Below are 27585 nucleotides of genomic sequence, written 5' to 3' on the forward strand. Positions count from 1 at the left end.
TATCGAAAAGCCATCTAGCGTTAGAAATAAAACGTCGAAGTAACAATACGTTTGCACGCAAGTAGGGCCCGATTTCGGAATTATTACAGGCACAAGTAAGTATACTACTAGAATAGATAATTACGAAAATAAGAAAATTGTAGGGTACCTGGGCATAATCTCGTGGTGAGTGACTGCAGGTGTGTAACAGCGGCACGAAACACGGAAGCGTCCAGTGAACACTGAAGTGTTCCAACTCGTCAGTGAGGAAAGACAAGTTGTATTTTTGTGTACGAAGCGATGAAGCAGAAGCTGAATGAGCGTACGTCGGGAAGATAAGTATTGAGCAGAACGTTGGTCATAGACAAAAGCCAGCGTTGGCTCAAGAATCTCCGTGCTAGGACCACACGATTCCACAAAGAAACTGCGTGCTCTGTAAAAAAAAAATGTTTTACATTAATAAAAATATAAAAATGAATAAAGCATATCAATCTCTACCTTTTCTAAGAAGCACAATGAAAAGTTCAAAATGACAAACTGTAAAAATGGAATTCACAGCAATCAACAGCATTACTCCACATGTTGAGATAAATTTCCTGATGCTAAAGAAAGTGTCATGAAGTATTGCAGTAGCGTGGTGATAGGTGGTTTACTTCACACTCTTCATGTCACTGAAACTCTAAGTGGAAATGGGACAAGGAAATTCTCTATGTTATTTACAAATTTACACAAATTTACCTATAAGAAATAAAACTCTACCTATCTTTTAGCTGGGTTGCCTTCTTAACCAAAGTAAAAACAGCCATAACAACAAACATGCTGTTGCAGGGTACACCACCAAAATTGCGAGATTCATAAAAGATCCTATGGTTCATAAGCAAGAATACCTATGTTATATGAAAATCTGAATTGTAATGGTCTGGTAGCAGTAATGGGGAAATACCTTATCCCGGCACTTTTGTATTCCACTATATGTGCTCTTCAAACATGAGTTTTAGGCTTTTGACAGCATGAGGATCGAATGGATGGAAAATGACTGAGCACTAAGTCAACTTGTTGGAATGACTGACTGACAGTATGCATCTAGAATTTGAAGAAATAAGTTGGTACAGTATAAAAATAAGAGAACTAGGTAAAGATAAACCTACATAAGATACGAAGTTAAATTTGGTATTTGAAATCACAGGAATAAGTATATATTAACAACAATTTGTTTTGCTCATTTCGCCTCGTTCTACCATGAAAGAACAACATCGGCGACACTGGCGACATCTAGTAATCAGTTTTGAATCTTAAGTTGGTTGCACAGTCAGTCACAGACAGAGACAGACATGACATTACACGTCGTAACTTTCGTATTAAGTTACTTAAAAAGTTTAACAACGGAGATCGGATAACAAGTTAACTGCTTTAAAGTAATAGACTAATAGATAAAACAATCTTTAGCTAATAATTCTTACTGCATTCTTGACTAAATGTTTTCAGATAATTTCAGCTGTACCAGAAGTTTTCATGTACCTTGCCAACTAGGTCCTCGTGACAATAGAAATGAAATGGTCTAATCCAATAATGCAAGCTCACAACCTATGTCTTCTGAAGAAAAATCATCTCTGTTGAAGGTTAGTTACTTTCCAAAAATATTTTGAATTACTGTGTTCTATAAGTCAATAATGTTCACGTAAACTTTTCCATTTCAAGTTGTAAATCTTCAAGATATTGATGCCTTCCCCAGATCAAATTCTTTGTTGCTGAGAAGAGAAAGAATTCATCATTTTGTGTGCAACAGGTTTAATTATTATATTTCTAATTTAAATTTTGCTTTAGTTTTTTTTTTATTTTATAGACCGAATGAGAACCATTTTGTTGCCCATCCAAGGATAAGGAAAAGGCCAACACCACAAACACGGTCAACAAGCCATTTTGTTGCCCATCCAAGGATAAGGAAAAGGCCAACACCACCAACACGGTCAAAAAGGTTCTTTGTTTGTTTACCCCTTGGCTGGAGAAATATTGTTGTGCATCAAGTTAATCTGTGGCTGTTCCTTGTTGCTGGTGTCTTGTTATGGAAGCTGCAGGCAGTATTTTGTTCGATTTGCATTATGTCTGTAGATTTACAGCTAGTTTAAGTCTTAGCTTCACCTTCTTCATTCCAGTCAAATTCACACATGGATTTTTTCAGTCAGTCTGTTGAATTTGACGTGTACAATTTTCTTATTGGTAAAATTATGATTAGGCTTAACACGTAAATAACATAAAATGACGATTTATTTGTCTTTTCATTGGCAGCATTTCCATTGATGCTGAAGATTAATTAATTTAATTTTGGTTATAGGTTTAGCGTTTATGTTCGCGTAGTTGCTGTCCGATGTGGCGCACGTTGTTGCAGCCTATGGTGTCTGGTGAAGGATCTTTCTGCATCAAGTTCAACTGGTCGTTCCTTGGTGGTGTTGTGTTACCAAAATTGCATCTTTATATTGTTAAATTGTCATCGTGACTATGCAGTTTACCGTTTATAAGTTCAGAAGCAACAAAAACAAATATGGGATGTTTATGTCAACAAATAATAAACATGTTTTTGGGATTGGGAAAGGAAAGTGGAGGATGTTGGAGGGGGGGATATTTCAAGTTTGGATAAAAAGTCAGTTACTATAACCCTACAAACTTCCACACCAATTAATCTCCAAGTCCCACTAACTTAAACCTTCCAATTCTTCAAACCCCACAAACTACATCTACCAACTCTCAAATTTATACCATAAACCACATAAACCATTGTTAAACCCTAACAATGTGATGTCTGTAATAAATAACAAATTTAATACATGAAACTGTTTTTTATTAATTTTTTTTTAATGTACAAAATTTTCAATAAACAGAGCGTCCGGTTCAAGACGGTTTACTACTGCACGAGTTTAAACGCAACCCGCCACCACCGCTGCGGCAATGAGACAAAAAGCGATGGTTTAGTTTTGCGAAAATCTGCGTCAGTCTTTGTAACTTTACTGACGGAGATTTCCACAAAATATTAACCATGGCTTTTTGTTTCATTGGGTAGTGGATGCATTGTTTTAACTCGCACATGCTGTTATAGGACATGTCTACGGCCCCCAGAGATATTTATCTGGACCGAGAAGAAGAGAGAAGTACGAGGCAAGTTTTTCCGGGGAGATGTAGTCATACTAGGCTTCCGGGTTAGACTCATGACCCTCCAAAAGTTTTCATCGGATCATGCGCCTTCCAAGTCCCCGTTCGACCAGAGCCCTCCCCTCCTCCTGGTTTCACAGCGGGTGAGTGACCACCGGCGGGCGTTGGTTAGTGGTTAGTTAGGGAAACGGGGCCATAGAAAAGAAGGAAGCCCAGATATGCACTTGTAATTTAGCTAACTACACAATTTATCACTCTTGAATTACAGCATTCTCTTGTTGATTTTCACCACTGGATAAAGTCCATGACAAGTATCGAAGGATTACTGGTAGGATTACCCTGTAAGCAGAATGAACATTTTTTGGATGACAATAATTTTCAAACAAGATTGCAGCAACAGAAAGCAATACCTAAAATGAAGACGAGGGCCCTTGTAAAGAAGTAAATGGGTAGCAGCCGACAGTTAGCAAACAAGGAACTTTGTTGTTGTCCTTTTTGTTGTTGAAAGGAAATGACTTCTCATAAAGTCTGCCATGCCAATTTAGAAATCCGTAATTTAGACGAACCTTTAAATAAAAAAATAAGTCACCTTGTTGATCATTTGTTTCATCAATGTGCTTGATGTCTATAATTTAAAGAACAATTATAAAACAGTTTTCAGTATACACTTGAAATCTTCTCTTAAACATTAGTAGGACGTAAGTGCAGATCAATACTTTAAATACATAATAGACTACAACAAAGTTCAGTGACATGACAAGTTAACTTACACATGAAACCGCCGATCAGCTATCCAAGGTTCTCTAAAGAATTAGGAATGATGGATTGGTTCATGTTGTGGTTGGTGATCTAGCAAGTCCAATACAAATAACAGCTGATAATTAACATGAATCCTAATAAAAGATGAGAAGAATATATGTCAACAAATAAAGCTAGTGTTGGTTGTTACCTGTATCATTTCGATGGTACATTCAGTAGAACACAATGATTTTGAACAAAATAGTTTACGGTAGGTAGTGGTGTTCTGCTGTCGGGCACTGGAGTTCTATTGTCGGGTATTTTTAATAATATTTAAAATTTTCTGGAAACCAGCAACTTGTAAAGATTTCCAATTATCCATAATCAAAAGGGAGAAGAATCAGCTGCCTTAGTTAACTATAAGGGGGAATTCAACTAATTTTTAAAAATTTTAATAAAATTATGTTTTGAAGTACAGTGTACCAATTTGTGTTGTTGGTGTTGTTTCACCAAGTCCTCCAGAGTCGAGCTGACACTACTCAACACTGGGAAAGCTGAGAGACTGTACAACATCTCCCATCGTCGACACATCAGTGCACATGACTCTGCACACTTATATACACCAGCACATGACATCCACATATACATGGATTCACAGGTTTCATTAGTAATTTTGACATCAAACCATTGGCATGGGCAGGAAGAGAATAAGATAACTGTGGAGAGCTGAAATCCAAGATATGTGTAACAGGTCCCCATCAACTATCAAATAAATGTTATTAGTTGTTGATACGAAACCTACACATTAAAAACCAAACAATTCAAATTAATAAATGGAGTAGAGTGTACATTAGTGAATGATTTACTTATGTTGTTGTTAGGATCGACGGGTCAAACTATGTGTAGAATTACAAATCACAATCAGAGTAGCAGATGAAAACTTGAGCACAATTGGCAATCAAATTCCCACACGTCTGTCGCCTTGACAGTTACAACGTATGATGTTATGATCCCCACGATTTCTACTTCCCGGATGCAGAGTAATTTAATCTTTTTTTATTCACAACATTGATTTATTAATTATCTATTCAATTCAGGACTTCCACGAGGCGTAAATTTGTCCCTTACATCAATAGCAGACAAAGTCCAACTATTCTCGCCTCTCGGGCGTTCTCGGGCTCTCGGCGTCCTAAATGAGACGTCAAACTGTCAAAACGACATCTAGCGGTCGACAAGAGTACTGAACATTTAAACAAGTATCTTTCTTTAGTATGAGCTGGTGAGGTCAAACGAGAAATAATAACCAATGTTTCTCTTTAATTTTACATTTTCCTATTTTGTTCTTTGATAACGAGAAAATAATTAAATAAAAGTTGACACATAAAAACAACAATTACCCGCTCCGTAGCATCCGGTAGCATCGACATGATCAATATGACGCATCTACAATCGAGCAAATGTTTTTAAAATACTCGACTGATTACAATAACCGGGTTAAATAGTTTCTTGAATATCAATTACTAGCCAAAACATCAAAGAAATTTGGGCCACGGCAAACTAAGAAATATTTCAAAACCATTTCCTTCATCATTTCCTTCCCAAAATAATAAAAAATCGTGCGCAGTTGATTTCATTTCAGCGTTTTATTTTACATTTTCACTTTAGATGGAGTAAAATATTATGTACATTTAGTCAAATTACGCAAATACGTTTTCGTTCCGTGAAACAATAGTGTCATGTGTCAAATCGATCCACTCTGAAAGTAATGAAACGAAAAGGGAGCTCACATCTCCATTTACTTTCGAATTAGTCTCTTATTGTAGACAAGCCTGGAAATTTATGATTTAACAGATCTTGAGGTATAAGAAGAGTGTCTTCGGCAAATGATCACAATCGTTTCACAGAAAAATTTGTACTTGTCAATTTTGGGTTATCGGACTCGTCGGTTTAACATCACACTTGATTGGATGTCAAGTTAAGATGAAAGGCATAGGGTGTTTTTCTGATGAGCATAGGAGCTACAACCTCGCAATCCCCTTAAAATGTCGGTCAGATTTTCAAGACCGAGAAGGTATCCGTTGTCGGGTCCCCAGTGGACCCGTTCGTCCAGTCCCAGGTAACCGGAGAAAGTTGTGTGGGCGAAATCGATCATGCGGACATCGACGCAGTCCGACCAGCAGTTATTGTCCGGCTTGCTGTTGCTGGCAGCAGCATCCAGCAGCACTTGTTCCTTGTCTTCATCCATCACTCGCCGTTTCTTCTGCGTTTGGCTTCCGCCGGCTTCTTCCGTAAACTCTTCGGTCCGGCTGACTTCCAAGACGGGCGTCAATTCGCCCTCATCTTCGCCGGGCGGCGATCCGGACAGTTCCGTCGGTTGAGAAAAATGCTGCTGACCATCGAGGTGATGTTGCCAAGTCATGTCACTTTCGCTGTCCTCCTCGCTGTCCGTGTAGCTGATGGTAGCCGATCGCTTCAACACTGTCGTCTTCTTCCCTTGCGGATGGCCGGCCAGTGAGTAGAGTCCACTGTCGGTGCTGTCAGCCGAGTTGTCAGCACATTCGTAGCCCGTCGAATTCGTCCTGGCAGGCGCTGAATGCCGCAACAGTCTCTTGAAATGGATCCCAGCTTGATAGCCACTAACACTCGTCCAGCTGCTATAGTCGCTGGTGCTCGAAGATGAAGAGCTTTGATCCATCATGTAGCATTCCAGTCCGCTGTCCACCGATTGGGCTGGGCTCGTACTGAACGACTGGGTCTCACAGCAGCTGTCCGTCAAAAAGTATTCGCTCGACGTGTCTGTGATGGACAGCGAGTCGAAATCCAGTTTGGGTTGCTGCAGGCCGGAAACTTTCAGACGTTTCAGCGATTGCGAGTCACAAGTGAGCCTGTTATCCGGATTGTAACTTGGATGGTCATCGTCGCGTATCCTATCCAGCTCGCAATCAGAGTCGGATCGTCGACCATTTCCTGCATCCGGATTGAGGAAGTAGAGGTCCGGATGGGATAGAAATTCAGGATTTTCGTCGCATCCTTCGTAGACAATCAACAAGGAACTGCATCAAGGGGAATAACAAATATAGCAGTTTAATTAGCATATTGGTGCTTTGCCATCACTGCCACAATTGGCTCCTTACCTCGAATAGAAACGAAACGTTTCCTGCTTTTCGACGGCCAAGCGAAGTAGCCGGAGTCGATCGAGAATGGCGTCGATAATTTCAGAACGTCGAGATCCGCCGCTGGCGAAAAACTGGACCAGCGCCCTGCGTAGTCCGTCAGCGTCCAACCGCCGGCCAAAATATTTGTCTCTGCTAACGAAGTTTCCCGTCGTCGCGTCGTATACCTGAACGAAGAAAACAATAATTTACATTTAGTTATTACATCCACATGGCTATATTTTTGATAAAAATAGAAATTGAAGGACGAAAATAGAATTGGGCAAAGCCGGGCTTAGTTGTCATCTACTAAATTATGTCCGTCAGGAAATAAAGGTTGTTGTTCATTAAATAATTCTTCCACGATTCAAAAATGGCGCCAAGTTTAAGAACAAATACATAGCACTTGATACAGCGTGGGGTTGTTTAGGAGGTTGAAAGGATCACAAATAAAATAATTAGCACTTTGATACATACCTTCATGCCGCATAGACGGAGTCCGAGCGAGGCGGATGTGCTGGCTGCGCACTTGGCCATCTGCCGGGTGCGTTTCTCGGCGGAGGCGTCATCACCGTGCTGCCTGGTGCCCATCTTCAAGTCCAGCACGCAAGGGTTTTGGAATTTGGACGCGGATGCCACATTTTCCAACATCATGAAAACTGTAGAATAAAGAAAAAAGGAATAATTTAATAAATGGGCAGAATTATTCACGAGAAAAATAGGAAAACCAATTCATTTGTTCGGGATTTTATTTCGCTGAATCAGTAACCTTCAATTATTTCTATTCCGGCCGCGTGATTTTTTCTTTTGAGTCCTAGCCAATATTGGATTAGGAAACGAAGCCGTTAATGAGCCACTTTTGCACACGTTCACACCCCCACCATCCTGTGCCGCCTTTCCAAACGTCATGGCCTTGCAGGCGATCCGGCGGAATTTTTCAATGTCGACACCCCCGCCCAGCCGCGCGCTATTCGAGTGAGAGAGAGGCTCATTACAAGTTGCGCCAAGAGCAATAAATTCTAAAACATCATCCACCACCATCAAGAAAAGACCTTGATGTGGTGAGAAAAAGAAGTGAAACACTCGGCCAAGGACAAGCAATTTACAGATTTCACCCACTCTCTCCTTTTTGCCACGCAATTTGCAACTCGGATTCTTCTTCCTCGTTCAAATCACGGCCAATTGCCTCACGATCCAGCCGACGGCCAATGTATTTCTTTAAAAAAAAACCTAATTACACACCAAGGCCCTAGCTAAACTTATTCCTATTCTAGTCTGCGATCATTTCCTTTCAACTTGTTTACATTTCCTGTTTGATTAAATTATTTGGAGAAGAAATCTCGGAAATCATTATAATTTGCTAGTCCTTGTCCTCCGTCCGGCTACAGCCGGATCTACAGATTTACGGACGTTTGGACAAGCCACATAGAAATCGCTATATACGGTTCGTTTAACAGCGTCCAATTTCTCAACTCAGTTCCCGTCTAGTAATTGTGGCGTGTGGCGTGCAAAAAAAAAAAACAGAAAATCCCTACACAGACAAAATCACGAAACTGGCGACTACCCAAACTTCAAACGCAAATACAATTTCTTTTAAAATCATATAAGAAGAAAGTCTGAGCTTGCACGAGATTCTACCCACGGGTGGGGGGGACCACTGGACCGAAACGACAGACGTCCAGCAGCAGTGATAAGAATGGATACGTTCACTTCTACGAAAATAAACTGAGATTCAAAGAGTAGACTGGCCAGACAACTCACATTGAGACGATCCATCAGTGTAGGTGTGGGCCGGATGATAGGAAATGGCTTCATGGCCGGCCAGGGATATCCTGCGCGCATCAAGAGATTATAGAACCAATTAAATTTAAGTCGTCGATGATTGGGGTGGGTGGAAAAAAAGGTTTTTCGGGGGGTTTTTGTACCTCAACGGGGCGTCGTGTCGGCTGTTGTGGTGCGACGAAATTTCCGAATGTTCGGCCGTGACGCTGATCTCATCCATGGCGAATCGCCTCCAGTATTGGCGGCCTTCTTGGTACCACGTCTGAATCACACCTGAGTCATCCACAATCAGAAACAAATAAAGTTTAAAAGCAATTAGATTTCGGTAACTCTCGCGAAAAAAACATAAAATTAATTTGCTTTGCTGGCGCCCTCCCAACGTTGTTTATTTACCTGTCGGCAATTTACTTCATTCGCAACTAGTGATTTATTCAGTTTCCAGCTATAAATTAGCCTTAAACACCTGGCGCAAAGATTTATATCTAATTTCAAAAGTACTACTATTTTATTTGTTTAGCGTTGAATCTAGTCGTTAGGCTACTGTGTAACACGATTTTTATTCTTCTGTTTCGTCTCGTTAATTCTATTATATTACCTTTGCATTTTGGCGTGAAGGTGCGGATGTCTGGCGGAGCGTTCAGGTAGAAACTCAACTCCCGTGGAATCAACGGCTTGCAAACGGTGGATTGATCCAGCTGCAGGAACTGGGTGTGGCCTCCCACCTAATTCAAACAAGAGCAAATAAATTCGATTAGCAAATATAATTCAGATTCCAGTGCCCATTTAAAGGAACTCACCTGATGACAGAAAGGACGGAGGAGTGGACAAGGATCAGCCGGAAGAGGGGGCGGCTCCATCTGATTATTCACTTCCGGCCGATAACTGGACGGCTCCTCTTGGAATTTACACTTTTTGGCGTTGCGCTGGACTTGCATTGCTGTCGATTATCGATCCTGGTTGTTTTCCGAGTGATTCACGACAACTGCTGACTTCTTCTTCTCCGTCCAGCAGACCATTCCAACTATAAATATACAACAATACAAACAATACAATACATGTGTCGACTGCGCTAGTTTCAACAACCAGAGTTCTTTGTCCAGCCTATATTCCCAGTCGCAGTGAGTCACCAGTCAAAGTTGGTGCGCCCATCTGATACACACACACACACACACACACACACCCAACTATTTTCTATACTTTCACCTAATCTGCAAGTCTTACATGTGCCAAGAATATTCCAACAACAAAAAAAGAAGATTCGCATCAAAACATTTCGAGGAGCCAACACGTTCCATTCCCAAACACACACGTGCGGTTCTCATAATATAACGCTGTCTGCACATGATGCCGATTGGCGACACACGACAGCTAATAGAAAAGATAAGACAAGAAGCCCTCCGAGTCAAAAGAGAACCAGAGGTCAATGACGTCATCGCCAGTTACGTGTATTTTTAATGGGGAAAAAACAAAAATCTCGCAGTCACGTTTTCCAACAGAGAATAGGCCACGTGACAAGACTTATACTCTCCCAACTATTGCCCGAATGCTAATGGAATCCTAGACGGAGCCGCCGAAAAACGAAAAAAGTTTCACCATTTCGCCAAAAAACACACACAAAAGAAACGCTTTCAATTCTTTGCGAGTTCTCTCTCCCCCGTTGTTCTCCGAGTGAATACCAATCGTGATTTATATTGTATGCAAAGCAGGGAGAGAGTCGGAACTACTGGCGTTTTCTGGCAATTCTTTTTGTAAAATGGACAGGAAGGATTATGTGACAAACAGATGGGAGCTGGCGATGAAAAAGAATTAAGGGGAGACCTCATTCAAAAAAGACTTCTCTTGAAATGTTATAAATAAATCAAGGAGGCGGCGGCGTCGGGCGGATGTTCTATTTTCTTCCGTGTTGCCATGGCGACGCTCCCCACCCTACAGCACGGCTCGATTGCATTGAGAAGGTGAACAGAGCGCGGCAGTTGCATTGATTTGAAAAAGGAAAGTCGCAATTGTTGCACAGTTGGGGCGGCCTTGATCGGAAATTGGAGATGAATGAAGAAGAGGTTTTTTCTTTTGAAAAATGAACAACAAAAAAAGGAATCGACCGGTGTAGCCATCAGAAATCGATAGCCAATGGCAATTGCGTGATGTCCGCTAGAAATCACGGTCAAGGATGTGTGAAGTGACGATCTCTTTTTTGTCTTCAAATCAGGACGGGATTTTGTTTTCGTTTGGCCAATAAAAACAAGCTCGTGAAAGTGATTAAGACTGGCCAAACGGCCAGCAGAGAGCGGATAGAGGTTAGACACGAGCTCAGCTATATAAAACGGCCATCCTACAGCATATTTCCCCCCGAAAAAAAAAACAAACTAAAACGTCCAAACGAAGGAGATTTTTAAAGAAAGGAACGTGAGAACGGAATGTGTACTCAATTCCACGGCCAACGAACCCCCCTCAGCCGTGCTCTGTTTTCCCAAATGATTTTATAAGAAAAAAGGACATTTTTAATTACCTTGTGAAAATCGTAGAAGGCCAGCACAAGTCACTAACGACTCCCCAGACTATATTTAATCTGCCAGAAATCAAAGTGCACAGCTCGAAAAAACCAACAGCACTTTCACTTGTCTAATGTCGGGCGAATATTCACGGCAAGTTGCTCTGCTGCAGCAGTGGCGTAACGCTCACAGTGAGAATTAGAACTACACACGACACCGTGAATGTTACAAAGAAATAATGGGGGGGAGTTGCTGCTGGGTCTTCCCGCGTCCTGTTGCCAACCGGAGTGCACAGTGACGTCACGTATGTATAACGTGTGGCCGAACGGGAACCACGCGAAACGGCACGAACTTGCTACTGTTTCTTTGTTTTCTAGATGGAAAAGCCCCGGTCAAGGGCCGAGAGACATGCACACACACAAAGGAGGAGATGAAACAAAGTGTGTCTAGAGCGTTTGGGCGGGAGCAGAGATACGAGTGTACCGTACCGGACGACAGGCGGACTGCGACTGAATCCAACGAGAAACTATACCAACCCAGTCACAGCCCACCCCACCACCACCACCCACTTTGCCATTCGTTTCTTCGTGCCTGAGAAACCCCCCTACAATCACGTTTAGCACTAGATCCCGCGGGATTTTTTTTTTACTTTCCACTGATGGGGGAGGAGCTTTCCAGACGAACTGCCGAGATCGCCGTTTGCTTCCCATTGGTCGGAGGAGAGGGGCTTGGTTGGGTCACATGATCTTAAGAGTCTATCTAATCCCGATTGACGTCACATAATCGCTCGCTCTCTCTCGAAAAACTGTGTTGTGCATGTGAAATTCAATGTGGTGCGAACGCTAACCCAAAACTGGTACAAAGGAGAGCCCCCGTCATCCCGTTTTCTCACAGACGAACGCCTCCCATTTCTCTGTGTGGGGGGCTATTACTATCTACACAACAACTTGTTTTTCGTCTTGTTTGGGCGTCTGTGCCAGATATCGCTGCTATAATACTACGATGTTGTTGTTGTTGTTATTGTCGTCGGTTTAAATTTCAGATATTTTAAAAGCCTTAAACGAATAGACGTCAGAGTCTCAGAGATAAGCCATTGACATTTTTTGATCCGATCATCCCACCGAATGGTAATCCGATCGATGATAGAGGCTGAAACAAATTTAAAAAAAATCAGATGTCTAATAGATGGCGATTAAAGGAATTAATTTTGAAACGATTAGTTGCCCACACCCACCCAACCTATACGAAATAGGAGAATTTAAAAATGCGCTGGGACGGAATTTATGGGAAAGGCTCGTCTCCATTTTCAAATGTTCGAAGGCTGAAAAATGAAAATCAGGCAATTTCGTTGTTCTCTCTCTTTTCTTTCGTTTTTTAAACGATGTTCGGGAGACGAGCGAAAAGTGGGTCAGGCCACATTCAATCAAACCGCGAGGCGGCAGCACAGTTGATTCATTTCTCTCACCCGATCCAGTGCAGCGCCAAGCAACCGGCACGAAATTTCCGTCACGGTGGGCACTGAAAGATTCATGTCCGACAAGTTGACGGGACACGAGCAGGAGGGTAGAAGAACAGCTGGGCGAGACAAGGATCGATCCAACCTTGAGAAAAACAGACAGACAAATTATACTAGACCCCCACTTTCAATTGTTGTCAACGGGCGATTTATTTTCTTTTTGAAAAGAAAAGGCGGGAAACGATTTTGAAAAATTTGCGCTGGGATTTTCGTTCGGGTTCTATTATGTGACGGGAATAATGAAAGCCCACAATAACCAAGGTAGATTTAAAAAATAAAAAAATTGACATTCACGGACAGTCACGTTGCACCTTACTATTCTAGTCTCTGTTGATTAGAGAGAACCACACAGACTTGTCAAAATAATCATTCCTGTTGGCGGTGGTTACGAATGATATAATTTTCTACTGGTTGACCTCCCCTGTTGGCAATCATTTTCTGTATTTTTGATACGTGTGTTTGCATTTTTCACATCAAATGCCTGGACTCGTGCCTGGTAAAAAGGTTTGAACCGGAAAAATGGGCCTGCGAATGTAAATAATAATAATGGCGGTCAACAAATAAGGCGGCCAGCTGAGCAAACAAACTCGCGCAGCACGCACAGCAGACAAATGCACAGAAAAAAACAGCTGATTGAAGTCGTCGCTGTGACAAAGAGGGGGGTTATCCGGTACGACGTTTGACAACAGACATCAATCGACAAGAAGAAAAATGATTTCTCACGATGGGAGACCGAGCCAAAATGATTTGCGCTCTCTTCTTTTCATGTATATACAAAACCAGCCGAAACCCTTTCAAGCAGAAAAATTGAGGGCAAGGATGAATACGGAAAGAAAAAAAAAAAATTGCTGATTTTTGTGCAATTGGTTTTTCCGTAGAGATAGTAATTACTGTTTTATATCATTCTTTGGCGAGTTCGAAGTCCTCACGAAGCCGCTTGTCTGTTTCCTATTCACCTTGGACATTGCACCGTGTTTTTTCCCCCCATTTCGACACCTATTGTTGTTGTTTCAGATATCCGGTTTGCATTAGTCGGACAGTATAGAATATGGACAAGGCTACCTATGCTCGCAAACACCTCGGGGAAAAAAACAACAGCAACATAAGAAAAGACCTTGGCCAATTGAAATGGCAACGGAGCGCAACACGCATAGCGGATGTAAAGAATCCGCACAATCCAGCTGGCATTCGGGATTCAAAAGAATAAGCCCTTGAAGCCCTAAGTTTGAATAAATTATATCACGCCGAGTCGACGTTTGGGTTACAGGAAAGAATACGCACACTGAAAAAGAGTTACCGGCCGCGTATTGATCCGATGAGAAGTTTCGACTTGGTGTCAACCAATCGCAGAGGAGGAGCATATAAGACGCTCGAGGTACAAACGGGAGCGAGCGAGTCCTTTCCCGGTGTCGGTTGAAATTCAGCAATTCTCCGCGATAGTGGCTTGCAGCCAGCTGACAAACTAGACAATAATTAAAAAGAAAATTCAGTTAAAAAACCGTAACTGGACTAAACAAAACAAAAATAATAATAAAAGATGGACGGTCAAATTGCTCAACAAAGTCTGCGTCAGCTGTGTGAGTTTATAGTTGTGCGCTGGACATTTGCAGCTGACATGAAAACTACATTGTAAAACAAAGAAAGAAGTTAACCCCCCACGCAGTAAATTCCCGAGGGTTGACAGTCTGTTCAGCAGTTTTATTTTTTTACTCGCCCCCATCAAACGGATAACTGCTGCACACATATCAAAACAGAGAAGAAACTGCTGCAGCTGTCAGAAGTAAGAAGAATCAGGGGGGTAACCGGGGGTATACTATTGACTATTGACTTGGAAAGGAAACGCAAACAATGACACACAAGAGAATTTTGCAGAATGACTACGAGAGTCTTGGAATGACAATGTTGTCTTTGATATTACACTAGACGGCGGCTGCTGAAACTATGGATAAGGAAACTAGCACGCAGCCAGCACGAACTGGGTTTACGCTGCGGACACACTAACCCTCGACTACGCACCCAAGCAACTGCTGTGTTTCAACACGTCCCTAACTCGTCGTTCACCATCCAATCATCTGCTCATCGAAAGGATTGAGCTCTTGAAGTCTGCGATCTCTGTTGATTCGAATCGCGTTATGATGTGTTTTGTTTTTCCTCCTCCATTAGAAGAGGATGGTTAAGGAGTTTCCTTCCTTTCGGGACTCAGGGCGAACGCGGGACTGGTGAGGCAGAAGAGGACATGTGCCCTTTGCAATTAAGCGTATTCCATCAGACTTTCAATCACGCAACGCTCCACGTGTCCTTAATCAGTTGACAAATCTTTTTTTTTCTTTACTCGAGAAACTGAAATTGCAAATTGGCTTATTCTTTACCGCTGTCAACTCTGAATAAATAATCAATTCGTGCTTTGCGAACTCTATTTCGTTTCCCTGTCAACTAAATATTAAAATCCCCACCAATTTATCAATCCGAGGCTTATTAAGAATCTCGTTCAGTTTGATGCGCATCTCAAATTGATTGGCCAAAGCAGGTAGGAATTCGTATGGGGCAATCGTCAGTTATTTCATTAAGCAACTATTTAATTGAATGAAATTTTTTTATTCTGCTTTTGGACGGTTTGCTATTTATTTTTTAACTTTATTGTTACTCTCCAGTGACTGCGCGTAAGATGTCAAATGTGAATTTGACATAGGTGCGTTATTCAAAAATTACAACGACGGAGACAGTAATATTCAACATTAAATGTTGTTGATGCCTCCGGTGGCACTCGCCTTGGTGAGGTACCATTGCGAGCGCCACGACCTCAACTTGTACAGGATTCGTTGAGAAGGACTTGGACTACGATAAATAGTCGGAAATCAATTAAAAGCAACATCAAGAGCTAATCTGAGCTTTTTAAAGAGTAGAGTGTGTCGACTGAACATTAAACCACTCGAGGTTCACCTAACGCTGGCGTCTCTGCTACACTAATTACAATTAGATACTCTATTGGCGCTACTTAGATTTAACATCTAATTATGACAAATCGTGAACGACCTTGTGATCTATCAAGTTCATTAGTTGAAATATTACAACTTTAAATACGAAACGGAACAAAAGCAAACAAAATAATAATGTTGCGAGAAGGTGAAGATACCAATCGTGGCTACATCACAATTAACGTGATTTAACTGGGTTTGATGGCTGTGGGAGATCGTGACGCAACATTTTGAATATTCAAAATTCTCAATTCAATTGTGTTCGATTATCGCTAGATGGCTAGGACCACATTATTAACACACAAATCAATTTTGTCATCAGACTTGGACAATCAAAAACATGAATGATAGGAAAAGAATTGATTACAAACGCTAGAATCCTTCTGACAAATTTGTTATTCATGCAAGTATGTGCGCTTCCAAAAAATGAACATTTTCAAGGCATTTGCGATGAAGTGCGTCAAGTTAATTTTTTTCGTCGTCGTTTCCGACGAATGAACTTTGCATTCGAAATGCAAGCAACTATTTCGTCTGCCACGTTTGCGGGATTGATATGTTCTAAATACCTAATTCATATTTACTTAATTAGACTTGTCTCGCAATCGGAGATGCCAGTGGAATTGTATCAAATTATTGGATACATCAATAATTTAATTTATCCACAAATCTGAATATGCCAAGACTTTATGATTTCAAAAATTAAAACCAAATTTCTATAAATGCCGATCGTAATAAACCAACGGTAAAAGTTGCGAAATTCAAAGAAAATTAGCGTCGTACATGCGTGACTACAACTAATAAAATTCACACGAGCTGTTGCAGCTTATCTTCTATCATAGTGTTCATTAAAAAATTGGACGTTTTTGAATTAAAAGTGTTCATGCAATCAGGAACACATGGGAATTTCAAAATTACGCCATCCAAGCCCAGTGTTCCTCCACATTCTGGTGTCTTTCCGCGCCAAAGAAAAATCTTAACTGCAATCAAAAACATGATTGGAGAAGAATTGATTATAATCGCTAGAGTCCTTCTCGAAAAATTATTAACCACTCAAGTATGGGCGCTTACGTAAAATGAACATTTTCAAGTCATATGCGGTGAAGTGCGTTAAGTAAAATTATTTCGTCATCGTCTGCGTCGAATGAAATTGGCGGTCGAAATACACCCAGCCATTTCGTCAGCTGGATATGCAGGATTGACATATTTAAATACCTAATTCATATTCGTTCGATTAACCCTCACTCGCAGTCAGAATTTAAGTTAAATGATTAACATAAGATACCTCTATCCTTAATAAAATCTTTAAACAAAAGTTCTGCACACGTTATGTCTTGAAAATTAAGAAATTAAGTACCAATTTAATTAAAATGCTCACTGTAATAAACAACTATTGGAAGTTGAGCAATTCGAAGAAAAAGAGCCGCTATACATGCGTTACTACAACGAATAAAATTAACACGAGCTATTGCAGCTTAAAATCAATCACAGTGTTCATTAAAAAAATTTGACGTTTTAGATTGGAAAGTGTTCATGCAATCAGAAAAACATGGGAATTTTACAATTACGCCATCCAAGGATTCAAGCCCAGTGTTCCTCTACATTCTGCTGCCTTCCGCGCCCAAGAAAAAACATTCTCAACTCGATTTTTGTAAATTCAACTTCTTTTTCATTACTATTCAATTCTTATCTCAATTCTCTTTTTTTTAAATAAGGCAATGATAGCAAAATTGTGACGACAGCCAAGTGAGAAAGAATATTTAAAGTTTCGTGGTCGTAGACAATATCAAGACATATACAACGACGAAGACGGTCGTATTCAACGTAAAGTGTTATTGCCTAGATCTACATTTTTTTAACATACTACATTTTACGATTGCTAACTTTTGAAATTATCGATCGACTTTTGGGGCAGACTGCAAGTCTAGGACTCGACTGGCGCGTCTGCCCGATAGCAGCAATAACTCATATTGCTGTGCAGAGATATCCCTCACGACATTTTACTTCAGTACGGCAGATTGGACTTTCCTTGTAAACAAATACGTCCCGTCTCTCGGTTCCCAGTTCCACAGAGGAACTGCCAAAATCAATTCCGGATCAAACTTTCTGGTGTTTTTTCGGGTTAAAATCGGCAAACAAACGATTCCAGACAGTCGAGTAAAGAGAAAGTGCATCATCAGTGATGCGTGTTGGTGCAATGAAAATTTAGCTGATAAAAAACCCGAAGGTTGTTTCGTAAAAATCAAAGAACCACAAAAAAAAAGATGCTGACACACGAAGTGACGTCAATCTGCTGTACACACGCACGAGAATAAAACAACGACTTTAAACGTGAACAATATCCCGAAATGTTGTTGTTGTTGATGTCTCGTTACGTTTTCGGCGCAACTTGTGAAATTACACGCATTGACCTTGCTCGCCCCGCCAAAATGTTGCGTAACTGATGCGCAGTTCACAACTAACCAACACTGAATTCTGTGTGAAACATTCCCGACTCCTAACCGCTCGGTCGGCGGGTGGAGATTGACAACAGTATGCGATTCATCTCTCAACGGGCGGATACAGCAAATGGACTCGGATGCGTGCTTCTGTCAAGGCCAGTGCAGCATTACGTGATGTAAACCGTGAGGATGAATAGGACGCGTCGTGACAACTTCAATTTCTGAACGTTTAATTAAAAACGGGGCATGATAACTTGGCAATTTTTCCGAATTGATAATAGCCTGTTATTGATTGTACAAGTTAACAGTTAAAATATAAATACAAATAATTAAAGAATCCAGATTTTAAAGGAAAATTGGTTTTTCTTCAAATGAACAATGACCATAAACATCACATGAATAATAATTTTTGGATATTTTGACATGTAACATATAATATGGATATTCGTAGCAGACGAAAGAGCACTACTCTCAATATCTAATTTAAACAGTCTTTGAGAATTGTACTTGAGATGCATTTTCTTTAACTATTATAGTGATATGATGACCTATCAGTTGGGGAATCGGATGCTGAAATAAATGAGTCCCCAGCATATATTTTCCAGCCTGATTTCATCATAAATACACACGTGTGCCTTATTACTGGGGAAATATCCAGAAAATCAACAATTTTAGCTCGGTGTGTGTGATAACGAATCTGTCACAGATCTCATTCAATAGAGTGCTAAAGTTTCTCCTATAGCGTCAAGTTATCAAATTTTTCTCACACTACAATTGGTTTCAAACAATGTTCATTTAAAAAAAACTTCAATTACACCAGGCGTCAATTTGTTTAAAAAAAAAGAAACAAAAACAAAAAAACTACTCATACTACAAGCAACAACGATTTATCGATTAACAAAAGAAAAACCCCTACGGCTTGAACAATGACGACGGAAGCCACCGAGGTTAAAGAAGGTAAGCCCTTTTCCCTAATACGTAAGTACAGCCAGAATTGAATAAAAAAAATCTTCTGGTTGTTTCTCCTGTGCAGATATAATGGAATAGTGGTGTTTCTTGACATGAACAATGACCATAAACATGAAATGAATAATAATTTTTGGAAATTTTGACATGTAACATATAATATGGATATTCGTAGCAGACGAAAGAGCATTCTCTCATAATCTGATTTAAACAGTCTTTGAGAAATATATTTGAGTTGCATTTTCTTTATTTTCATGTCCTTTGTTGAAATATTAATTAGGAGATGCAGCAATAAAAAGGATGCAGGATGACTAAAACTATTCAATCCACATCGCATTGCCCCATTCTTATTTCAACAATGACCCTAATGTGTTCTTACTGGGGAAAAATCCAGAAAATCAACAAATATAGTTCGGTGTGTGTGATAACGAATCTGCCACAGTTATCACTCAATAGAATGCTACATTTTTTCCTATAGCTTCAAGTTATCAAATTTTACTAACACCAAAATTGTTATCAAACAATGTTCATTTTAAAAAATTTTCACTTACACCAGGCGTAAATTTGTAAACAAAACCAGATGAAAAAAACAACTCAAATTAAACGGCAACGACGGTTTACCGAATAACTAAAGAAAAGCCCCTACGGCTTGACCTATGACGACGGCAGCCAGCGAGGTAAAGAAGGTAAGTCTCCCTTTTATCGTTTTTACTCTGAAGTACTTAATATTAAGGTGCGTGAGATGACGTATTCAACATCTCGTCGCTTTCGTTACTTAAACAATATTTTATTATTTAACAAATTCAAAATATATTCTAGAAGAGTCTGTTGTTGCGGAACCTTTAATGTCATGCCCCATGAGAGATAGACTCGTGATATTACCAACAGCGTGTCGCTATCAAAGACTGCACTCTCGAATTAGCAGATTAACAGACAAGCACTTTCAGTAATGTACGACCCTGGATTGAAATTACATCAATCGAGAAGCGGAGAAGGCGAAAAATTTGAATTTGTTGCCTCAATTGCTGTTGAGAATACAACTCGCTAGATGGCGTCAAACTGCCAACAACTCATTGCGCGGCATTTTTAAATTTAGATAAAAAACAACAAGTGCAATCATTTCTGCAATAATGAGAAAAGAGAAAATCCTGGCATTTTCGGCGTAACTTTTGAATTTACACGCATTGACCTTGCTCGCCCCGCCAAAAATGTTGTGAGAAAACCCCATACCAAAAAAGCGAAGAGTATTCAACTGACAATAAATGATTTGCCAGTGAGGATGACAGTCGACAAGTACAGTCGGCATTCCTTCATCAGCAAAGGCCTTTGGCAACAAATGGGCGAACCCGACTTGGCGACGATGACATACAACCAGTGGAATGGCAACACGGTAAAAGGACAGGGATTGTGGCACGCACTGACCGGCAAATCCATGAAATACAGAGTCAAATGGGGCGAACTGCTGGGCTATTTCACCGCAAATGTCCAACTCAACGACAAACGATGCAAGTTGCCACTCCTGGTATTCAACAAACCGAATACGCCGCATTTCCTAGCAAGATCGTGGGTGAAAGGTCTGGAATTGGAAGGAATCAACGCGTCTCTGATGCGAGTACCCATTCAAAAGAAGAGGAATAAAGTGAAACAGAAGCTAAAAACATTTCTAACGGGCCTGCAATCAAAGTCGAACCTATGATACGATACAATATAATATCTCACAACAAATAACGTTGTCTGTTACACTTGAGCTAGAGCGGTATATCCTGACGATGCTAGATTATTTATGTGGCTATAGAACTGCAGACATTTTCATCATCAATGTTGAATTCGTACAAAATACAAAATCCATCAAAATATATGGGGCTGCAGTCTGCATGCAGGAAGCAGCAATATAAATTTCAAAAAAATAAGCTTGAAATCATTCCGGCATTTCTCTCGTAGCTAACCACATCAGATTGTCCATGGTCAATATATTATGATGGATTAAGAAACATAAATTCAGCATAGCGTGCCTTACGAAACTGCATGTTTGCCCTGAAATCCATGCAACTGTTATACGTAGAAATCACGTAAACGACTCGGCAGATTTCAAAACACACTTCAAGCAAAGAGTATCACGTTAACTCACGGAGATAACACAACTATTCGGTTGCTATGACGAGCACGGGACTAGCATTTACAAAATGGGCAATTGGATTAGCTCTTTTCACCTAAAAGAGCTTAACTAATTGCTGGCAGTTTCACGCAACGATATCTAGAAACTTGTACCCCTATAAATAGAGTCCATCTTTTGATAAACGCTGAGTCGGGGGCCGAATGGAACCTTCGCTGTTACTGGGCCGATAATCAATGAAGTGGATTGCATGATGGTTGCATGGACAGCATCAAGATATTACACACAGATGTTAAAATCTCAAATCGATTTCTGTTTTGGTTTTAGAAATCTTTTTAAATTCAGCAAGAGAAATAACTATAGGATATAAACAGCCGAGTCTGCCTTTTAGTTATTTCCCTCTATAACAAAGTCACTTCCCCACAACAAGTAAAAAGAAAACGGAACTTACTTTAAAACACGCTCGCTGCACCACAGCCACAGATGCTCTCGATGTCGGTGTAAGGGATGTTTTATTGGTAACGCCGCCAGGATTCTGTTCTGTAAACCATTCTGCATTTGGGTTTTATTAACCTAAAAGAGAGATAAGAAATTCATTTAATTCGACGTGTTCAGTAAATTAAGTATACAATTGTAATTATACAAATATACTCTATTACACTATTATAAACTCAATATAGCTTATTATGTGCTTTGCCGAGCTATTGCAGCTAAAAGGACGTGCAGATTTTCTCATAATAAATGTTCTCTTCTCGTATTAAACGTTGAATTGGTGCAGGATGGGCCAAAGCATTTGGGGTTGCACGCGTCTGCGTGAATAGACAATAGGCTAGACATCATTCCGCTTCTGGCGGAACTTGACAAGCCCATATTTTATCAACAAAACTTCCATTTGACATTAGAATAACGAAGCACATCATCAGCTAGAGCGGACTGTTGAGGAGCTGAAATTAAACAAGAGGAATTGTCCTCGGTTGCTACGACAACCATTTACAAACAACCTACAGTATTAGGAATTGGGTTGCGCCGTTGGCTTGGATTCAGCATGCAAAGATACAGAAATGTGAACCTACAAATACAGCTTATTTAGCAATTTCATTTCATTACACTCCAAGCTTAAAATTGAGTCAACATGTCAATGCCGAGATGGTCCAAGAACACAAAGCAGTTGTTCCTTCCACCTCAAAAGCATTTGATTTCAATCCCACTTATTGTGGCTCTTCTATTAAGTACGAGCGTTGATTTCATCACGGGATCCGATTTGAGTGGTTACCACTTTAATTATGTCGCTTTTCAAGTACGTATTCTTATCAAATCAGATCTATACATATCACGAGAAAATTTGAATTTGACGAATGCTCCGATCTCATAAAAACTGGACCGTAATTTACTAATCGCATCTTGCTGACTTTATAGCAACCACCTTTCGATACCTTGATTAGAGGTCCGAATGGCACCTTCTCTTTTTCTGGGTCAACGGTTTTCGTGGCCGAATGGTTAGCATCAAGAATGAATTATACGTATGTTTTACGACCTTGTCAATTTCACAAATAGAAAAATAGAAACAAAATAAAAATATTCGAAGAAAAAGGCTTAGCTTACACATTTCAACAGTTTAATTGTCTACCAAATTTGTTTAAGGATCTCTTACGTACCGCTGAACGATACTCTAATAAAAAAATTGGGCACTCACGAGGCTGCCTATTACCTGCTTATGAACGACAAAGTAATGAATTTAACTTATAAAAGTTATTTGCATCTCAATGTCTCACAAACAGCACTGCTAATGTAAGAATGGAATAAGAAATATATAAAGAGGCTGTTTCTTAGGATATCGAAGGGATAGCGTCTACTTTCTACCTGACAATGGATCGAGTAAAAAGATTCGACTATACAGCCTCCGCATGGTCTGAAGGATTTAGTTTTGTTACGCCACGACCTGATGAAGAGAGCAGATTATTCGCCTTCATCGGCCCATTTCAACCCGCGGTAAGCCAACGCAATGCAAAAAACTACACGCTAATTATGCATTTACGATTCTAAATTGTCAGGTTTGGATGGCAATTTTCATCAGCCTTTTCTTCGTCATCGGCACAATGACATTTTTGACGTGGTTCTACGATCGTCGTACGAATACTGTGGGTATTACTGCGACTGAGGGGGATACAGAATCAAACAGTCAGTCCAACGGTGACGTGTCCATTCGAAGAAGCACGTTCAGTTACATGGGATCCCACATGATTTATGTAATAAATACAATGACCAATCAAGGTATCCAATTTGTAAAGCTTAAAAAAAAACGAGTTCAATTATATAGTTTTAGCTTCCTAAAAAACTATGTAATTTTTGACAAAAAAGGTGGTCCAGAAGGGAATAATCGCACTTCGTTTCGAGTTTTGATTGGAGTTTGGGTGTTGTGCGCTATGGTTTTGGTCAACTGTTACACGGGAATTGTCACTTCCTCCCTCACAACACCGAAGCTCAAGCCGTCCATAAACACGCTGGAAGATTTAGCAGCGAGTAATGAGGTCAAAATAGTCATCAGAAGCGACACATCAACCGGAGTACAAATTCTGGTAAAGCCTCAAATTCCTAATAAATAGGGCATAATATTTTGATTTCCCAAATTCACCCAGATCTATGTTATTCTAATTAATAAAAATATTAAACAGCAAGCAACATCTGGCATCTATAAGATTCTGGGAGATCAAGTCCGGAGTGAACCTGATCGAATCTTTGACGATCCTTTTAAATTGGAGGCAAAATTACAAACTAGTCGTTTTGCTTATCCATACGTAAGTGAAAATAATTAAGTATCAAAAGACCATCATTTCATAATTGGATATAGCCTAAAAGACTTGTATTCTTTATAAAAACCTAACAACTACTCGGCTAAATCAAATTGTGTGGCATATTTTTTCCCCTTTTCAATAGATGCATTCTTTCAGCCTTGCTTTTGTTGGTACGCAACATAAAAAGGATGGGAAGTGTCGTTTTAAAGTCTCGAAAATGTTGCCTTTATCACACGGACACTACCAATTTTTTTTCAAAAAGGGAAGTTGGTACACTAAAACCATTAGCAAAGGGTAAGTTATTCTTCAGAAACACAAAAAGGAACAAAAAAAAACTTGGCTTTTATCCGACGATTCTCTCACTGTTTGTTCTTAAACGCAAACATATTTGCAGAGTTTTGGAGTTGTGCGAGACCGGCCTTGTTCGATTCTTTGTAAATCATCTCCCTACCATACCCAGGGCCGACGAATGTTTCGCCGAAAATAAACGCCGAGTCTCCCGTCCTGTTCCCATCCAGTTAACCGATTTGATCAGTGCCTTTCTCATTCTAGGCATCGGGATGGGATTGGCGACGCTAATTTTCTTGATGGAATCAATCGTATCGAGATGGCGACGCTTTAAACGACGTTAATTTATTCGCGGAAATGATCGCAAAAAGTCTCAGATCATTAGTTAATTAATTTCTTTGAAAATAATTTCAGTGATTGGTTCGTCAGAGAAGTAGCAAGCAAAGTCGTGTGTAAAAAAATAGTTGGTTAGCTTTTTTTTTCCCCTCCAGAAGCTAGTGCTTACTAAAAATTGCTTTCCGAGCAAAAATAAAAAATCTGTTTTATCAGCAAGAAACAATTTATGTTCTTTAATCGCGGAAGATTCTTTACAAGACATTTCGATATTATTAATATTAATACGCAGCAATTATTAGCTATAGCCCACTTGGATCTCTGTATCGATGTATGTCAATGTCTAATACATCCATAAAATGCTAACTGGTTATTACGTGTACGATCGACAATTGAAGCCAAATTGAAATGCTATGTTGTTGTAATTGTACGCCATGTACGGTAATAATAAATCTCGCTAGATGGGGTGTGTAGTGTTACATCAATGGAAATCAACAAGCGCGTCATTTTTAAATGAACAGAAACAATTTTGTTTCAATTTGAACAAATTTTGTTTCGGGCAAATCAGACAAACAACAAAGAAAGACGGCAAATCTTGCATAACGGATACTTAATTCATATTCCGTGACATTCTAACTGAACTGTTAATAAGTAGACGAAACGACACAGAGGAAGGTTCGACAAATATTTAGAAAAGAGGTGGAAACCGAAGATTGACTCGACGGATTCTTCCAATAGAGTGAGGGATCTTTAGGAAAGCTAGTGATGCACCAAACAGATTTTGTGAATTTAGGCGAACCGAGTTTGAACGGACAATCCAGTTAAAAAAAGACCCGATCGACAAAATGCCAGAAACGATCAACCACCTCGCAAATAATCGAAGATGGTGGACTATAAACAAGTCGAGAGACTTGTACTTCAAATTTGAATACAACTGGAATAAAAGCTCAAAGGTGCGCTAACGTACGGACGGATTATGGACGCCAAACGAAAACCGCTATTAAATCTGCCTCCGAGAAGAGGAGAGGATGAAGTGGGGCGCCGTTGACACCGGCTGATATCGAAGAACCCTAACCGGAAAAGAATCAAGTTCCGAAATCGCAAAACGAATATCCGGAGATATGAATTGGAGAGGAAAATCCAACTGAAGAATACTCAGTTGCAAAGAGCAACTGAAAAGTTGGAAGAATATTCCCAAAGGTACCAAGATCTTGTTTTACTTCACAACAAAGACAAGAAAGAACTGACAAGAGCCAATAGAATTTTGAGGCAACTGAAAAGAGCAGCTAAAAACCTGGTAAGCAGAAGGACGATCCTATTAAATCGACCGAATCGCATCAAAAAGAAACGGTACTAGTTGTCGCAGAGGTTCCCAGTGACTAAGAGCCAACACTTGAAAGAGACACAACTAGGGAGGCAAAAATATGAAACGCGCAACTAACTGACTGATTTTCAGAAACCGGACCAAATGGAAGCTGTAGAAAATAGCGGATCCTCAGGAAAAACGGAAGTAAGAAAGGAAGAACAGGACTCCAAAAGTTTGGTAAATTCCGACTGGTATATCAGCACAATGCCCAGTTTGCCATGATGAACCTGACGGAAGAAGCGGACGTGAAAAAGATGGAACCCGAAAAGAAGTCTAACTCGGAAATGGAGCCTGAACCCACACGACCATGTTCGTTTTGAAAGGCAATTTCCATTTGAAAGTCAACACGGAATATTGGGAAAAGCTAGGTCGACCGGAATCCAACTCTCTCTCAAAATTACGGATCAAGAAATACGGAACTCACTAGTTCATCAAAACAGAAGTCTTGAAAGGTTTTTTTCAACACTAGCATCAAACTGACTGAAGATGGAAGAGAGACCTACTTTCTCCCCGTCTTGGTTTTTGATAAAAAAGAAACAGCCAACTTTGTCGGGCAAAAATATTTCTACAATCAGCTCAGTCAACTCGACCAGGAAAATGCTCCAGATTTGCTCGTTAGTCAACGAAAAGATTACTACAATGCTCAGGTCAAAGATGCGCTGAAGGAAAAGTTAAAGTGAGAAAAATCGAAGCTAAACGAAATATAAAATGCTATGAAGCATTTCAGATATTACGTAGTATCTCTATTAGAATCTCAAATAATACGTGCAGCCACTGCCACACACTAACTATAACGCTTTGGTCAGCTGGAGCAAAGATGGCAACCTGATAACAACAGCAAATTTCTCAGCCAATGTCATTTACTGTTGTTGTGGTTCGTTCAAACAACAAAAATAAATTCACTGGCCAATGGAAAAGCATAAAATTCAGCCCTAAGTGGACTTCTCGAGACGGATAATCTAGAAACCTAGCAAGAAGGGCTAGCCAAAAATCTGCTTATCTGCCTCACAAGCGTAACACTTAAAAGTAACTAGTCTAACTGACAAAGTGACGGTCATGTGATGAAGACAATAAAAAACGGTTCCTTATAAGAAAACAGAGACTCACTTTTGGATGAGGCGACATGTCTGTCGATGGGTCTGTTCGATGGGTGGGGTGGTAAAATGTCGCGCCATGATGACCAGCCTATATAAAACAAGAGACATATTCATTAAAACAAATTTATTAAGAATATGGGCTAAAATTTAAACAAAATATTGAAAATTAACTACCTACTTCAGTTTCAATGGATGGTTTGGAGTGACAGATATGGTGGCGAGGAAAAACTCTCCAGAAAACTAACATCCAATCTGACATGTTATCCACCTTGTCAGATACTTAACAGTAATCCTAATCCCAAGTACAAAAAAAAAATAAGACACAGAATCACTGATTATTCAAAACCATAATGCCTCGTATAAACTTATAAACGTGTTGTACCTTCCACCTGTGGTACCTCATGATGTGATGTTACC

At 40.0% G+C, this 27585-nt stretch overlaps 2 protein-coding genes and 2 long non-coding RNA genes across 6 annotated transcripts; 2 read left to right on the forward strand and 2 right to left on the reverse strand.

The window, feature by feature from the left end:
* The first annotated feature begins 1280 nt into the window (after positions 1 to 1280).
* On the forward strand, positions 1281 to 2807 carry LOC124202643. Its single transcript, XR_006878285.1, has 5 exons — positions 1281 to 1394; positions 1465 to 1598; positions 1678 to 1765; positions 1823 to 1954; positions 2312 to 2807. It is a non-coding gene; the product is annotated as an uncharacterized LOC124202643 (long non-coding RNA).
* Positions 2808 to 3285: 478 nt separating this feature from the next.
* LOC124202647 lies at positions 3286 to 4864 on the reverse strand. 2 transcript variants are annotated; one of them, XR_006878290.1, is made up of 6 exons: positions 4728 to 4864; positions 4345 to 4659; positions 4073 to 4278; positions 3894 to 3972; positions 3534 to 3689; positions 3286 to 3462 (listed from the first exon to the last, which is right to left on the reverse strand). It is a non-coding gene; the product is annotated as an uncharacterized LOC124202647 (long non-coding RNA). The 2 variants fall into 2 exon arrangements; XR_006878289.1 differs by having other exon boundaries at positions 3894 to 4016.
* Positions 4865 to 5489: 625 nt separating this feature from the next.
* Positions 5490 to 27585, reverse strand: LOC124202633. Of its 2 annotated transcripts, XM_046598983.1 has the most exons (12): positions 27551 to 27585; positions 27347 to 27460; positions 27179 to 27256; positions 14098 to 14262; positions 12750 to 12885; positions 9593 to 9816; positions 9391 to 9517; positions 8939 to 9068; positions 8775 to 8845; positions 7491 to 7672; positions 6996 to 7201; positions 5490 to 6914 (listed from the first exon to the last, which is right to left on the reverse strand). In XM_046598983.1, the coding sequence occupies exons 6-12, from the start codon at positions 9728 to 9730 to the stop codon at positions 5837 to 5839; spliced, it is 1932 nt and encodes a 643-aa protein (XP_046454939.1). In that variant the 5' UTR covers positions 9731 to 9816; positions 12750 to 12885; positions 14098 to 14262; positions 27179 to 27256; positions 27347 to 27460; positions 27551 to 27585; the 3' UTR covers positions 5490 to 5836. The 2 variants fall into 2 exon arrangements, with proteins under 2 accessions (XP_046454939.1, XP_046454938.1); XM_046598982.1 differs by lacking the exons at positions 12750 to 12885; positions 14098 to 14262; positions 27179 to 27256; positions 27347 to 27460; positions 27551 to 27585 and adding an exon at positions 11302 to 12137.
* On the forward strand, positions 23159 to 24716 carry LOC124201675 (ionotropic receptor 93a-like). The gene is made up of 6 exons (XM_046597837.1): positions 23159 to 23281; positions 23344 to 23563; positions 23651 to 23868; positions 23965 to 24087; positions 24227 to 24378; positions 24479 to 24716. Exons 1-6 carry the CDS (start codon positions 23159 to 23161, stop codon positions 24714 to 24716), a joined length of 1074 nt encoding a protein of 357 aa, XP_046453793.1.

The sequence above is a fragment of the Daphnia pulex genome, chromosome 9, assembly GCF_021134715.1.
Source record: "Daphnia pulex isolate KAP4 chromosome 9, ASM2113471v1".
In the NCBI taxonomy this organism is placed as follows: domain Eukaryota; kingdom Metazoa; phylum Arthropoda; class Branchiopoda; order Diplostraca; family Daphniidae; genus Daphnia; species Daphnia pulex.

What these genes read in the sequence shown, in the direction of transcription:
- LOC124202633 (XM_046598983.1), bottom strand. Translation starts at nt 9,730, where the DNA reads ATGCAAGTCCAGCGCAACGCCAAAAAGTGTAAATTCCAAGAGGAGCCG. An exon ending in TCCGTCCTTTCTGTCATCAG is followed by an intron (nt 9,518 to 9,592) that starts GTGAGTTCCTTT and finishes TGTTTGAATTAG; the next exon opens with GTGGGAGGCCACACCCAGTT. An exon ending in CACTGATGGATCGTCTCAAT is followed by an intron (nt 7,673 to 8,774) that starts GTGAGTTGTCTG and finishes TTTATTCTACAG; the next exon opens with TTTTCATGATGTTGGAAAAT.
- LOC124201675 (XM_046597837.1), top strand. Translation starts at nt 23,159, where the DNA reads ATGGATCGAGTAAAAAGATTCGACTATACAGCCTCCGCATGGTCTGAA. An exon ending in TCGGCCCATTTCAACCCGCG is followed by an intron (nt 23,282 to 23,343) that starts GTAAGCCAACGC and finishes CTAAATTGTCAG; the next exon opens with GTTTGGATGGCAATTTTCAT. An exon ending in ACTAAAACCATTAGCAAAGG is followed by an intron (nt 24,379 to 24,478) that starts GTAAGTTATTCT and finishes ACATATTTGCAG; the next exon opens with AGTTTTGGAGTTGTGCGAGA.